This window comes from Bos indicus x Bos taurus, chromosome 22, assembly GCF_003369695.1.
Source record: "Bos indicus x Bos taurus breed Angus x Brahman F1 hybrid chromosome 22, Bos_hybrid_MaternalHap_v2.0, whole genome shotgun sequence".
NCBI classification, from domain to species: Eukaryota; Metazoa; Chordata; class Mammalia; order Artiodactyla; family Bovidae; genus Bos; species Bos indicus x Bos taurus.
In genome coordinates, this window is record NC_040097.1 from 11378304 (window position 1) to 11391980 (window position 13677).

General features: G+C 49.6%; 1 protein-coding gene across 11 annotated transcripts in view; it reads left to right on the forward strand.

Moving 5' to 3' along the window:
* The window catches only part of DOCK3 (dedicator of cytokinesis 3), a 304174-nt gene that overhangs the window by 271555 nt on the left and 18942 nt on the right, over positions 1-13677 (forward strand). For all 11 annotated transcript variants that reach the window (XR_003507883.1, XM_027523616.1, XM_027523617.1 and 8 more), the window contains 8 exons: positions 3539-3625; positions 4966-5070; positions 8999-9140; positions 10136-10302; positions 10454-10540; positions 11270-11449; positions 12208-12291; positions 12392-12508. Coding sequence is in view for 10 of the 11 variants with exons in the window: in XM_027523616.1 (XP_027379417.1) it covers positions 3539-3625; positions 4966-5070; positions 8999-9140; positions 10136-10302; positions 10454-10540; positions 11270-11449; positions 12208-12291; positions 12392-12508 (969 nt within the window). In the remaining variant the exon portion in view is untranslated. The remainder of the gene's footprint in view (positions 1-3538; positions 3626-4965; positions 5071-8998; positions 9141-10135; positions 10303-10453; positions 10541-11269; positions 11450-12207; positions 12292-12391; positions 12509-13677) is intronic.

The window sequence follows — 13677 nt, forward strand, 5'->3', positions numbered from 1 at the left end:
GTGGGCTTGGGCTCTGCTGCCGAGGGCTGCTATTGCTCACACTCCTTGGAAGGCAGGACAGATCTGTTACTTCTGATACACTGTGTGTAAACAGAAGTACAGAGACTGCCCGTCTGGAGTCCTGGCTTTTGCCTGCCTTTCCAGTTTGAGCAGAGTGAGCCAAGTCAGTGCAGCTTCCGTTCCTGTGAGTGAGGGCAGCATGGATGTACAAACACATCTGCCCAGGTGGGTGGAAGTGACTGGATTTGAGACACCAGTTAGGAGTTGTGGGCTGCTTTGCCTCCTGCCTTTCTGGCAAGAGAAAAGAGGTAGATGGTATGCATCATACCTGCCGAGCATTCCCTCTCTGTGCTCTGAGGTTGCTCTCAGAACCCCCAGTATTCCAGCACAACCCTAAAAGCTCACCCTTTGGGTGGGATGTCGGTGCAGGCTTGGAGCAGCAAGGCTACAAATGAGGACAGAGATGCCAGCGAGGCGGATAAGCACTGGTCCTCATAGGAGGGGAGATCAGCTTTCCTAGGAGCTGCTGTGTCAGCAGGCAGAGTGCCCTGAGGCTCACGTGGGGCCGTCAGCACCTTAATGAGCAGTTCCCCATGGGGCGCTCCTTGCAGGCTGGCCGGCTGTCTGCACACACACTGCTTAGCCAGGCTCTGTGGAACTGCCTGCCAGGCAGACCCTTCACTAAAACCTGCCCAAGCAGCACTTGGAGCTAGAGAGCGGACAGACACATGCCCCCTTTAAAGCTACGATATGGGGGCACAGGAGGCTTTCTAGCTCCCTGAGGCAGAGGAACTGTATTGGAGCAGAGAGTCAGGGTCTATTTAAAATTCTCTTTGGTTTGTTTCAACATTTTTAATTGGTCCTGCAGGTCAATCCATATTGCATTAATTTCTTCAAAGGATAGAAATAATGTGCTCTTTTTAGGAAACACAGTCCTGAATAAAATAGTGTTGTCCTTCTCCCTGATGCTATTTCAAATCTATGTTTTTAATAAAGTCCTTATTAAACATTCATACTGAAACCCTGATGGGTGAAATTACATGATGTCTGAGATCTGCTTCCAAAACTGTAGGGAGGAGTAAGTGAGATGTGAATGATACAAAACTGACTCTGAGTTGGTCATGGTTGAGGCTGGGTTATGAGTACCTAGGGGTTCATACTTCTGTGTTTCCATATGTTTAAAGTTTTCCTATAATAAAAAATTTTAATTAGTATTTAGAAGTTGGGGAGAAGAGCCTATCTAAAATACCAAGTAAACCTTTGATTCCCAATCTCCCTAAGAGAGAAAGCACTATATTAAAAAGAGGAGGAAATGGACAGTATTGCCCCTTGGTGAAAGCTGCCATTAGATGGGCCTATGCCCATAGATGCCACCATAATAGGAGCCACACCACAGAAACAGCCTGAGACCTGATTAGACAAGGATTATCTGAAGCCTACTCTAAAGAGTAGAATATCTCTATAAAGGAAATTGTCGGACCTACTGCCAAATCCTTGGGTAGCTACTTCCTTCTTAGCTTCCATACTTCTTCTAAGCTTAAATCATCTTAACTTAAAAGTCATTATTTCCTGCATTAACTCATTAAATAAATCTTGATTGAGTACCTGCTCATGCCTGGCCTGGTTCTAGGCTCTGAAGATAAAGGATATAAACAGAGTCCCTGCCCTCATGCAGCTTTTCATCTAATTATGACTAGCACAACATAAAAAAAATACTTCTTAGCCCAGAAATAAACCCATATACCAACAGTCAATTAATCTTTGACAAAGGAGGCAAGAATATACAATGAAGAAAAGACAGTCTCTTCGGCAATTTGGTGTTGGAAAAGCTTGACAGCCACATGGGGACCAATGAAGTTAGAACACTCCCGCACAAAAATACACTCAAAATGGCTTAAAGATTTAAATCTAAGACGTGACAGCATAAAGCTCCTAGGAGAGAATATAGGCAAAATATTCTCTGACATAAATTGTAGCAATGTTTTATTCAATCAGTCTCTCGAGCAAAAGAAATAAAAGCAAAAATAGATAGGGCCTAATCAAACTTGGAAGCTTTCACACAGGAAAGGAAGCCATGAACAAAACAAAAAGATAACCTATGGACTGGCAGAAAGTATTTCAAACTATGCAACTGGCAAGGGCTTGATTTCCAAAGTGTACAAACAGCTCATAGAGCTCAATATCAAAAAAGCAAACAGCCCAATCAGAAAATGCGCAGAAGACCTAAATAGACATTTCTCCAAAAGAAACATGCAGATAGCCAACAGGCACATGAAAAGATGTTTAACGTCACTAATTATTAAAGAGATGCACATCATAACTTAATGAACAATGGGTATCACCTCACACTGGTGAAAATGGCCATCATCAAAAAGTCTACAAATAATAAATTCTGGAGAGGGTGTGGATAAAGGGAACCCTCCTACACTCTTGGTGCAGCCAGTAGGGAGAAAAATATGGAGGTTCTTTAAAACACTGAAGACAGAGTACATTTCATTACATGATCCAGCAGTCCCATTCCTAGGCATATATCCAGAAAAGAAAATAAATCAAAAAGATACATGCACCTAATGTTCACATCAGCGCTGTTTATAATAGCCAAGGCATAGGAGCAACCTAAGTGTTCCTCGCAAACAGTTGGACATAACTGAGCTACTGGACTGAACTAACCAAAGTGTTCATCAGTATATGAATGGATAAAGGTGTGTGTGTGTGGTGTGTGTGTATAGGCATGCAGTGGACTATTACTAAGCCATTAACAAGAATGAAGTACCACCATTGCAGCAACATGGATGGACCTAGAGATTGTCACACGAAGAGAAACAAGTCAGAGAAAGGCAAATACTATATGGTATCACTTACATGTGGAATTAAAAAATTATACAGATGAACTTATTTATAGAACAGAAACAGACTCACACACATAGAAAACAAACATTGTTAGCGAAGGGGAAAGAGTGGAGGAAGGATAAATTAGGAGTTTGGGATTAACAGATACACAGGACTATATATAAAATAGATAAACAGCAAGGACCTACTGAATAGCACAGAGAACTAGTCAATATCTTATAATAATCTGTAGTGGGATCTAAAAGGAAAATATATATGTGTGTGTATGTGTTTATATGTATGTATATAGTCTTATTTATATAACTGGATCACTTTACTGTATACCTGAAACTAACACAGTATTGTAAACCAACCATATTTCAAGTTTTAAAAGCAAATGCTTTTTTTAAAGAAGATAGCTTCAGAGTAATGAAAAGAGAATAGATAGGGTGGGTGCTTGTCCTTGACAAGATAAGTCATAAAGAGGCCTTTTGGAGGTGGAAACATTTGAGTAAAAACCTGAAAGCTGTGCACTGAGCCAGAGTGTCAGAATTCTGTGTGTTCTCCACAAATTGGTTTTGAGCATGTGTTTCTTGTGACATATGAGTTGCTGGAGGCCTTTAGTTGTGCCTTCTGATATGTTTGGCAAGGCTTGGACCATTCTGAGGATGTCTCCGGTGCTAAAGCCTCGTTCCTGTTTCTGTTGCAGAGTTGGGAGTTTGGGATCCCACTGTGCAGGGAGCTGGCGTGTCAATATGAGAGCCTCTACGACTATCAGAGCCTCAGCTGGATTCGGGTGAGCTTCGCCCCTCCCCCTGCCTCAGCCCTGACTGGCAGTGCTCATGCTTTTCTGGCATCAGCTTCTAAGGGAGCACTGACTGAGCAATTCAGCACTGGGTTGAGTGCTGTGGACAGTGCAGGAGAAGCAGAAGCCAAGGTTCCTGCTCTCAAGATGCAAAACACACACCTGACAGATGACTGCATGATCCAGACCCCGAGGGCCACTGGTGCTCAAGGAAGGGAGCAACAGCATATGCTGGATAGGATGGGGGTGGTTCAAGGAGGAGGTGGCAGTCCACCTTCAAGAAGAAGCTTCTCCTGAAATAATTTCGTTCAGATATGCCTTATCTTAGTGTTTCCCTGCCTTGGCTTGTGGTCACTCCTAAGCATCCAAGTAAAGAAAGTTCTTCCTGTCTTTGATGCAAAACATTCAAAATTAAGTGAAATGGACTTTGAAGGTCTCCACCAAATTTTTCCTTGTTTCTGGTGCTGGGTTTTGAATCGTAGTAGCTGGTTAAGTCTCTGGCAAAGAGAAGCCAGCTCATCCGCCTCCTGCACCCTTGTCAGTGTGCTCCCTGATCCTGATCAGGCTCTGTATAATAGATGAGGTTCATCCTGATCAGGCTCTGTATAATAGATGAGGTTCTACACCAGTAAATTTTTGCTCTGGTCTTTGAAGGTCACTGCTCCCTGGCAGCCTGGGTTGATTGAATGGATTAGGGACATCTTCTCAGTCAAATTTCAGTGAGTTTTTCTCAATCTGAAGCCAGGTTAGCCAAGACTAAAAAACTTACCAACGTGGGTAATGCCAGACATCATAGATAGTATTTCCACTTTTAAAGTTTAAAATCTCCAAAATTGGGACCAGTACAGTGACTCTGGTAACTAAGCCTTCCTCATTTTGTTAGCATCTTGAGTCAGATGGTAAATGAACTAGAGCAATGCAGTTGGACTGATGGTATCACCTATAGGCAACACTTACTATCAGTGGGCGTATTATCATCAAAACCAGAAATTCCTGAATAAAAAAGAGGAAGTCCATGTTAACTGTGTGCCCCTGAAAGTACAGGAAGCCTGAGTCTGTGTGGGGCTGGGTCCACTCACTGGGCAGAAGAGTCTGAGCAGCCTCTCGGGGCTGCCCCACCTCCAGGTGATGATGGGGAGGGAAGGTTTCCTTTCCATCCGGCAGCTCCCTGGTGAGGGGTTGATCGTGGCTAGGGGCTCACTTTTTATCTAGACTGAGTCACCACGTTCTCTTCCCAAAAGGCAGTGTCTGCTTAGGCCTGGGAGAACTTGCTTTGGACACACCACTAGCAGTCAAGCCAACCTGCAGGCAACTGCCTTTCTCATTCACAGAAAATGGAGGCCAGCTATTACGACAACATCATGGAGCAGCAGCGCCTGGAGCCCGAGTTCTTCCGGGTCGGCTTCTATGGCCGGAAGTTTCCTTTCTTCCTTCGGGTGAGTCCATTCAGGTAGTCACAAGAACTTCTATCATATTTTATACATAATTTATAATCTGTTTGGTTTTTTCTTTTTTAACCTTTTTTCCTATTGCACTGAATAGTTCCTTACGAAGAACTGATCAGAATATTTGAATAGTTCCTTACGAAGGACTGATCAGAGTGTTTGGCTTTATTTGACTGAACTGGGTACCAACTTTAAACTGTCTTTCTCTCTGCAGTTAAACTGTTTTGCAGCTACCTGGAATATATGAGGGTGGTTTCCTTACCAAATCAACCAGGATCCTGCAGGAAATGACCAGGGTTTGAGAATACCCCGTAGATAATGTTTAGAAACCTTCCACCTTCTGTTTCCAAGGTCCGGAATCCTCCGTTGTGACTGTTCTCTGCCAGACAGGACATCGGTGCAGCCCTGACCTCAGTAGTAGGCTTCACGGTCAGGGTGGAGAATCACTGAGTTGAGAGATCTCCCTTTTGAGGATAGTCCCTTTTGCTCCTGGGGTTTGTGGAGCAAACCAAACATTGGGTTTGGCTTGGGAAGAAGGCCTTTCCAAGGCAGCCAGTTCTCTGGCCAGGGTGACTACAGCCTTTTGCTCCACCACTGCTGGAAAGGCTGGGCAGGGATATAAATAGAGTGGAAGGATTGCCTGAGCACAGACATACTGACACCAGTTGAACAGTTGTGATTGTTTTTTGTCTTTATTTAGCACAATCCAGAGGTACCAGGAGGAGTCAGCCTGGGCTTGTAGGCTGTAGCCCATAAGTAGCTGTTCTCAGATGACCTAAATGAAGCCTTGCTGATGGAAGGACCCAGAGGCTGCAGTTGAGACCTAAGATTAGCTCTGATTGTCCCCAGCTCCAATATCATACTAAAGTTCAGTGTCCACAAGTTTCAGGAAGCTGCTAGGAAAATTCATAGGATTCCTTTGATGTTCTTGGGAACTATCTCACCGGGCCCAGTAAGATAGTTCTTGGGATCCTATCTTACTGGAGAAATTGCTTTAGCCAATGAGCAGTAATAAGCTTGGTATCTCATTGAAGGTCAGCAGAACTTAATGGCTTCTTTTAAAAAGAAGCCAGTCTGCTAAGCGACAGAGTCCAGGCTGACCACATTTTGGATATAAGGCAGGTCAACATGCACATTTCCTGGGCAGTAATTAGTCTAGGCTAAGAAGAAGAATGATTTCTGTAGGAATTAGAATAGTGACAGGGACAGCAAACACACCCTGCCTGACTGTGATCCCCAGAAGGCTCGAATTCTGTTCCACAGAAGGGTTGCCAGTAGCAGAATGTGCCTCAGTAGAGGCTCTCCGCAGGCTGCTGGACCTCCTTCACTCTCTAGGACCATCCAGCCCAGGCTTATCAAATGGGGCATGTTTGTTGCCCCATCTACATAGATCATACAACAGTAGTGGGGGTAGAGGTCAGCAGAAGAAGGAATAGTGCAAGAATCCCTGGGTGGGGAAGATCCCCTGGAGAAGGGAATGGCTTCCCACTACAGTATTCTTGCCTGGAGAATTCCATGGACACAGGAGCCTGGCAGGCTACAGTCCATGGGGTCGCAAAGAGTCAGACATGGCTGAGTGACTGACTCTTTCTTTCTCAGAACCAAAAGCATCTCTAGGAAGCCCTTCAGTAAGCTAATGATTCTAGCCTTGTAACTTCTTTCTCATTTTATCTTTGCAAGTTATGCTTTATTGCCATTTTACTCTCCTTGTTTAGTCCCACGATTTGTAACGTAATCAACTAGATTTTACTCCAAAACATCATTGTTTTGGCTCTTACAAAATCAAGCACTGGTGTGCCCCATTTCTGTCCCTGTCAAGCAAAGAAGTCTCCACCATGGTTCCACCTGGCTCCAACCCCCCATGCTCACGTCACAAGGAGCATCGGTGTCTCAGGGCTCTGAGAGCTTTCTGACAGGTAGGACCTGGCATAAAACCTGCATCTGAGCCAGTTACAGTCTAAATATTCAAACATGGTTTCCAGGGTGCCAGTGATAGAGGAAGAATAACCAGGAAACGTCACCCATCAGTCCATCCTCATCTCCACGCCAGGAGCTGTGTTGCAGGCATACGGGTCTGCTTGGCCTGGCCGCATGCTGTCCCCCCTCCCTCAGCTGTTCAGTTCATCTGCAGCAGATGGAATAAGGCCAGCAGAGGTAGCTGTTCGCCTTGTAAATGGCAAGGACAGAGGGGAAAGCAATGGCAGCCAGATCCGTCCTACGTGGGGCTGCTGGGACCCTGGCCTGAGCAGACTGGAAACCAACAGCTAGCCTCAAGGTCAATGCGCTGTGCCGTTCTGCTGGGTCCTCCCCAGAGCACTAGGCTGCTCTTTGACCTTCCCTGAACACAGAGACCGTCTATTACTCCAGCTCTGTCAGCTTGAATCCTCTGGACCATCTGCCCGTGTTGCTTCACAAATGTGATTATCTGCTAATCTGCATGGAGACAGGAAAACATCCAGCTCTCCCGTCTTGGGGGAGTTTCTTTTTTTCTTCATTTTACCCATGAACAGAAACTGATGAGGATTGTACATTTTGCATGAAAAGGCCAGTTCTTCACAATGAACCTTCTCTGTCAGTTTTGCTTATCAAGCAAGGAGCTTGTAAATGTCTTTGTCCTCTGAGTACTGGTCTGTTCCACTGGGGAGGCCAGCCTGCTTCCCCTGACCTTGACTTTCCTTCCACTGTTGCTCTTGCATTCTGATCCATCTGGACATGTGGCCAAACTGTACCAGAGTTCTCCCATAGTAAGAGAAGAAGTGAAAAGTGGGCAAAAGTCCTATTCCAGAAAGATTGAGGTTATACTGTATAGCACAGGGACTCTGCTCAGTGTTCTATGGCAGCCTGGATGGGAGGGGAGTTTGGGGAGAACGGATGCGTGTATATGTATGGCCGAGTCCCTCCACTGTTCACCTGAAACTATCACAACATTGTTAATTGGCTACACTCCAATACAAAACAAAAAACTTTTATTAAAAAAGGCTGAGGTCACCCATGGCCTAGCCTGTAATAACTCCTCTACCAAGAAGCATAGGGCTGGCCCTGTGGAACCTCTCTCTTTCTGAAGATGCATCAGTGCCAACACCATTTGTCAGAGTGAGTCTGGTGAGGCAGACAGAGGATACCAGGGGGCTTCCGAGGAGCCCCCTCCAGCCACGCACTCTGGACCAGCCGTGAGGCAGGCAGAGCAGAAGGGTTCAGGGTGCCTTCAGTCCACAGAGAGGAAAACTGAGACCTAACCCAAACCAAACATGACATAATGTGAAGTCTTAAGAAGCGTGTAGTTGGAATGATGGTCTGCGGACACAGTTGCAGAGGAATTGCTGCTAGAGGAGTTGATAAATGCCCGCGAAGCACTGGGCGGCGTTTAGACTGCTTCTCCCAGCTGACAAAAGTCATCCTACAAAAGCACACCTCTTATTGCCTTCCTGTTGTAAATTATCTGGTGGCTCCCATAGCGGTACTCGTGGACACACACCAGCAGCCTCTTCGTCGCCTCCCACCAGCGCTCCACAAGCACCTTCCTTCTAGCTGTGCCTTTTCCTGTCTTGGCTTGTCGCCCTGGTCGTCACTGTATGCACATAGATTGACCCCTGCTTCTCTACTCCGCTGACCCAGGTGGACCTTCCAGGACTCCTTCCAGGCGTGGCTGTTTTCCACAATCCCACCCCCGTCCCCCCACTAGCGTCCCTTCCCATGTGAAAAGCCCTCCCCACCCCCCACCATGAGCTTCCTGCAGCTTCCACCCCGGCCACCACACAACACCACACCACTGCTGTCCCTCACCCCTCTTGACTGTGGTTTCCCTTAGGGCAGCGTAGAGGGCAGAGTGCTGTGCCCCAGGCCTGCCCCAGGGGCTCCCAGGTTGAGGAGCTGAGGGTGGACAGGCGAAGCATGGTGTGTGCTCTCTCCTTTGTGGCAGAACAAAGAGTACGTGTGCCGGGGCCACGACTACGAGAGGCTGGAGGCCTTCCAGCAGAGGATGCTCAGCGAGTTCCCGCAGGCTGTCGCCATGCAGCACCCCAACCACCCTGATGACGCCATCCTGCAGTGCGACGCCCAGTGTATCTTTTGACCCATAGAGGGGAGGAGGACTGGGACTGTGGGAGGGGAGGCCCACCTAGTCGGTTGCCCCTCTGTGACGCTGTTGGCCATATAAGCCAGGTTACCCCCCAAGTCCCAAAGCAGAGGGTGCCACATCACTCACTGACCCTTAACGGGGCACTTGAGCCTCACAGAGGAGGCGGGGGCATGCCCTTAGCCCTGGGGGGCCTGATCATCAGCTAGCTTTTATCCCTCTGGTGGGCCATTGCCAGCACAGTCCCCACCCTGCCCGTGAAGGGTCTCCTGGCACCCAGCTGCAGACATTGTGGATTCTCCCAGTATCCACAGGGATGCTCCACTTCTATGACCTGCTCCACTCCCACGTGTGTCTGTCGATACCTTGAGCCTTTGTCAGGACTGAGGCACGGGATGGGGAGGAAGGGGTAGGGGAAGAGATGGGGAATTCCTGTGGTTTTGGGGGCACTTGGAAGTCTGAAAGCAAACACCAGCCTGCCCCTCCTTCCCTGTACTCAGCTTCCATGACAGTCACCATGGCTGTGGCAAGCTAGTCCACATCTCTTTAAGAGAGAGGAGGGCAGGCAGACACCCATGTTTCCTCTCCACAAAGATCCTAAAGAGTATCTTGTTAAAATGTTGTTTGGCAGTGAATACTGTGCAGTTTACCTGCAGTGGGCCAGCCTAGGCCCTTGCACCTTTTTCGTTCCTATGGGGGATCCTCCTGACCCCTTTCCTTTCCTTCTTAAAAGGGCACTAGGGAACCACTGGCTGCTGACACCTCACCTTGGCTGAGGGCTCAGGGCACTCACTGCTGGAGCGGGGTGGGGCTGGATAGGGAGTCAGCCAAACCGTGTTTGGTCCCATCTGCTCTTTGAAATGCTGCTGCTGCCCCTTTGAAGGGCTCTGTTGGTCTCCTCTCCCTTGGCGGGGGTGACAGGGGTCATCCACTCACGTCCGTCTCTCTTTCACGTCCGGTTTCCCTTCACTTCCTGCCCAGACCTGCAGATCTATGCAGTGACGCCCATCCCAGAGTACGTGGACGTCCTGCAGATGGACAGGGTCCCGGACCGCGTCAAGAGCTTCTACCGCGTCAACAACGTGAGGAGGTTCCGGTATGACCGGCCTTTCCACAAAGGCCCCAAGGACAAGGAGAATGAATTCAAGGTAAATGCATCTAGGGGAGCAGGGTCAGTGCTTGCAGCGAGGCTGGGGCCAGCCCCGCTTTCTCGGGAGCTCATCAGTGACTCCTCCATGGGCAGGTGGGGCATGGGCAGAATTGCTTCATGGCTTGAACCTGCCTGTACCCTCCCCACAGAGCCTGTGGATCGAGCGCACCACGCTGACCTTGACCCACAGCTTGCCAGGCATCTCTCGGTGGTTCGAAGTGGAGAGGAGGGAGCTGGTGAGAAACGATTCAGATGGGGCTGGTTTCACAGTGCTTCCTCAGTCCTTGCTTGGGGGGCCGTTCTCTGAGGAAGAAGAGAAAGAGCGCTTCGGCCACGTGCCCGCCTGGGGGAGCCACAGGCAGTCCTGTGCTGGAGGCTTTGCTCACCTTCCTTCTCTCCTTTAATCTCCACAACACCCCTAGGCAGCAGGCATTTATGTTCCCCCACCCCACTCCAGTGCTCTTGCCTGGAGAATCCCATGGATGGAGGAGCCTGGTAGGCTGTAGTCCATGGGGTTGCTAAGAGTCAGACACGACTGAGCGACTTTACTTTCACTTTTCACTTTCATGCATTGGAGAAGGAAATGGTAACCCACTCCAGTGTTCTTGCCTGGAGAATCCCAGGGACGGGGGAGCCTGTTGGGCTGCCGTCTATGGGGTCGCACAGAGTCGGACATGACTGAAGCGACGCAGCAGCAGCAGCAGTTTACAAATGCAGAAACTATTCCCTGAAGCTCAGGAAGCCAGAGACCTCTGTGTTCAGAACTGATGTTGTTTACTATTCACTGTACTTCGGAGTGCCTACAGATCAGAAGAGGAAATTAGAAAGGGCCCAGGGAGCCTCAGGTCCACAGGAACAAGAGTGGGGACTCAGTGGCATGGGTCACAGCCCCTTGCTGTCAGGCCTGTGAGGAGGGAGGGATTGTCGTTGGGCCTGGGCTGACACCACATGCTGTGTGCCCCCAGGTGGAGGTGAGCCCCCTGGAGAATGCCATCCAAGTGGTTGAGAACAAGAACCAGGAGCTGCGGGCCCTGATCAGCCAGTATCAGCACAAGCAGGTGCACGGCAACATCAACCTGCTGAGCATGTGCCTGAACGGCGTCATTGACGCTGCCGTCAACGGAGGCATCGCACGCTACCAGGAGGTAAGCTGGCCCAACCAGACCCGGCCAGGGACGCGGGTGTCCGTTCCTCTTCCTGAGGGTCCAGCCTCTGAAGGCAGCCTTCCCAGCGTGCCCTCCTGGGCCGTACCTCGGCCAACCGAGCGTGGTCCTGAATAGTGTGTATTAGTTGCTCAGTCATGTCCGATCCTTGGCGACCCATGGACTGTAACCTCCCAGGCTCCTCTGTCCATGGGATTTTCCAGGAAAGAATACTGGGGTGGGTAGCCATTCCCTCCTTCAGGAGCCCTTCCTGACCCAGGGGCTGAACCCAGGTCTCCTGCATTGCAGGTGGATTATTTACCATCTGAGCCACCAGGGGTGAGGCTTTAGGCTCCCCGCTGTTCCCTGCTTCCATGGCTACAGCTCTCCCATGGGAACTTTTCTTCCTTTTTATTCTCTGAACTCTGACAGAAAGGGTAATCTATCTGATCATGGAATGCGCCCTAGAGCCCAGCCCTTGACAAGGAGTGAGTTGTGGTCTGGCTGGGAGACTAACCCCCTCATCCTGGCCACCAGTCCTGCCTGCCCTGCCCAAGCCAGTTGGGACCAGCATTCAGGCTTAGATTACTTTGCCACCTTCAGTCCTCCTTAGACGTAAAAAGCACGTGTGATTGCAGGAGGTTCAGCAGGCTGTGCTAGAGGAGTGTTGGTGTGTGCACCTGTTAGGAGGCAACCCGGATGCCTTCCAGTGGGACCTCAGACTGAGTGGTCGCCTGGGAAGTCTTCCTTTCCTTTCACAGGCCTTCTTTGATAAAGATTACATCACCAAGCACCCAGGAGATGCTGAGAAGATAGCTCAGCTCAAGGAACTCATGCAGGAGCAGGTATGCCTTGCCAGAGCTGTGTGGAGGCACCACAGGGTAGCTGCAGCACCCACTGTCTGCTCCCGAGCTAACAGCATGGCTTTGTTTATCACCCTGATAGGTCCATGTCCTTGGAGTCGGGCTGGCAGTTCATGAGAAGTTTGTGCACCCAGAAATGCGCCCTCTGCATAAGAAGCTGATTGATCAGTTCCAGATGATGAGGGCCAGTCTCTACCATGTAAGCTGAGCCCTGTCCTGGCCCTGCTGCAGTCTAACCAGTGTCATCTCCTCCAGGCTTGGGACCTGTGCAGCAAGTCAGAGGAAAGGGGTGGGGAGGGGAGTAGGGAGAGGTGAGACTGAAGGAAGATCTGTTCCTGCCACAGAACAGCATGAGGCAGAGGTGGGTGCTCAAGGCAGGAGAAAAATACCCAGAACCCCCTTATCCACTTTCCCTTTAAGGAAGAGCCATATTCAGGACAGAGAATGTGTTTTTCAATGCACTGAGCTGGTGAACAGAGGTTTTCACATGAGGAGGAAAAGAGCTAAAGTGTATGTATGGCCTGTATGCAGGAATCTCTTCAGGGATACTTTTCATCCCAGGAACCTACAGAAGTAAGGCTTAGCTGGACCAGCCTTCTCTCGTCCGTCTCCCTCTCTCTCCATCCCCTTCCCCTTTAACTCCCTGCACCCGCCCCCACTTCCTCCTGTCTGGCGACCCAGGCTCCCACCTGAGAAAGCCTGGGGTGGCAGTACTTTTGTACTGGCTTTTCTTCGAGGGCCCAGGCAGATCCTGGGGCTGGCCCAGGCCCTAGAAGGTCTTCCTGACTCTGACCTGGCTCCGCGGTCTCCCTGGCAGGGTTTGACCCAAGGACTGATGCACACAAGCAGAAGCAAGGCCTGTATCCAAGACTGGTTTCCTTCCAGGGGTCTTCCAGGGAACGTAAGCAGGCTGAGAGTAGGGTTCAGGTGGCCTTTTATTTTCCCCTTGGCTGGGTTGGGTCTTGGTTGGGGTACGTGGGACCTTCACTGCAGCACGTGGACGTCTAGTTGTGGCATGCAGGCTCAGTAGTTGCGCCGCACGAGCTCCAGAGCACGTGGGCTCAGCAGAGGCAGTTTGCAGGCTTAGTTGCTCCACAGCATTTGGGCTCTTAGTTCCCAGACCAGGGATGGAACTCATGTCCCCTGCACTACAAAGCAGATTCTTAACCACGGACCATCAGGGACGTCCCTAGGTAGTCTTGAGCGCAGTCCTCTGGTCTCTGTATGTAAACTTCCCCATCACAGCAGGTGGCTCAGGCAAGCTAGAACCTGGCCACTGGAGGAGTGGGAGCTCCCTAGCATGCAGGCTGTCAGGTCACTGCAGGAAAAAGCACAGAACGCTCACTCACATATCTCAGGGTCTCCAAG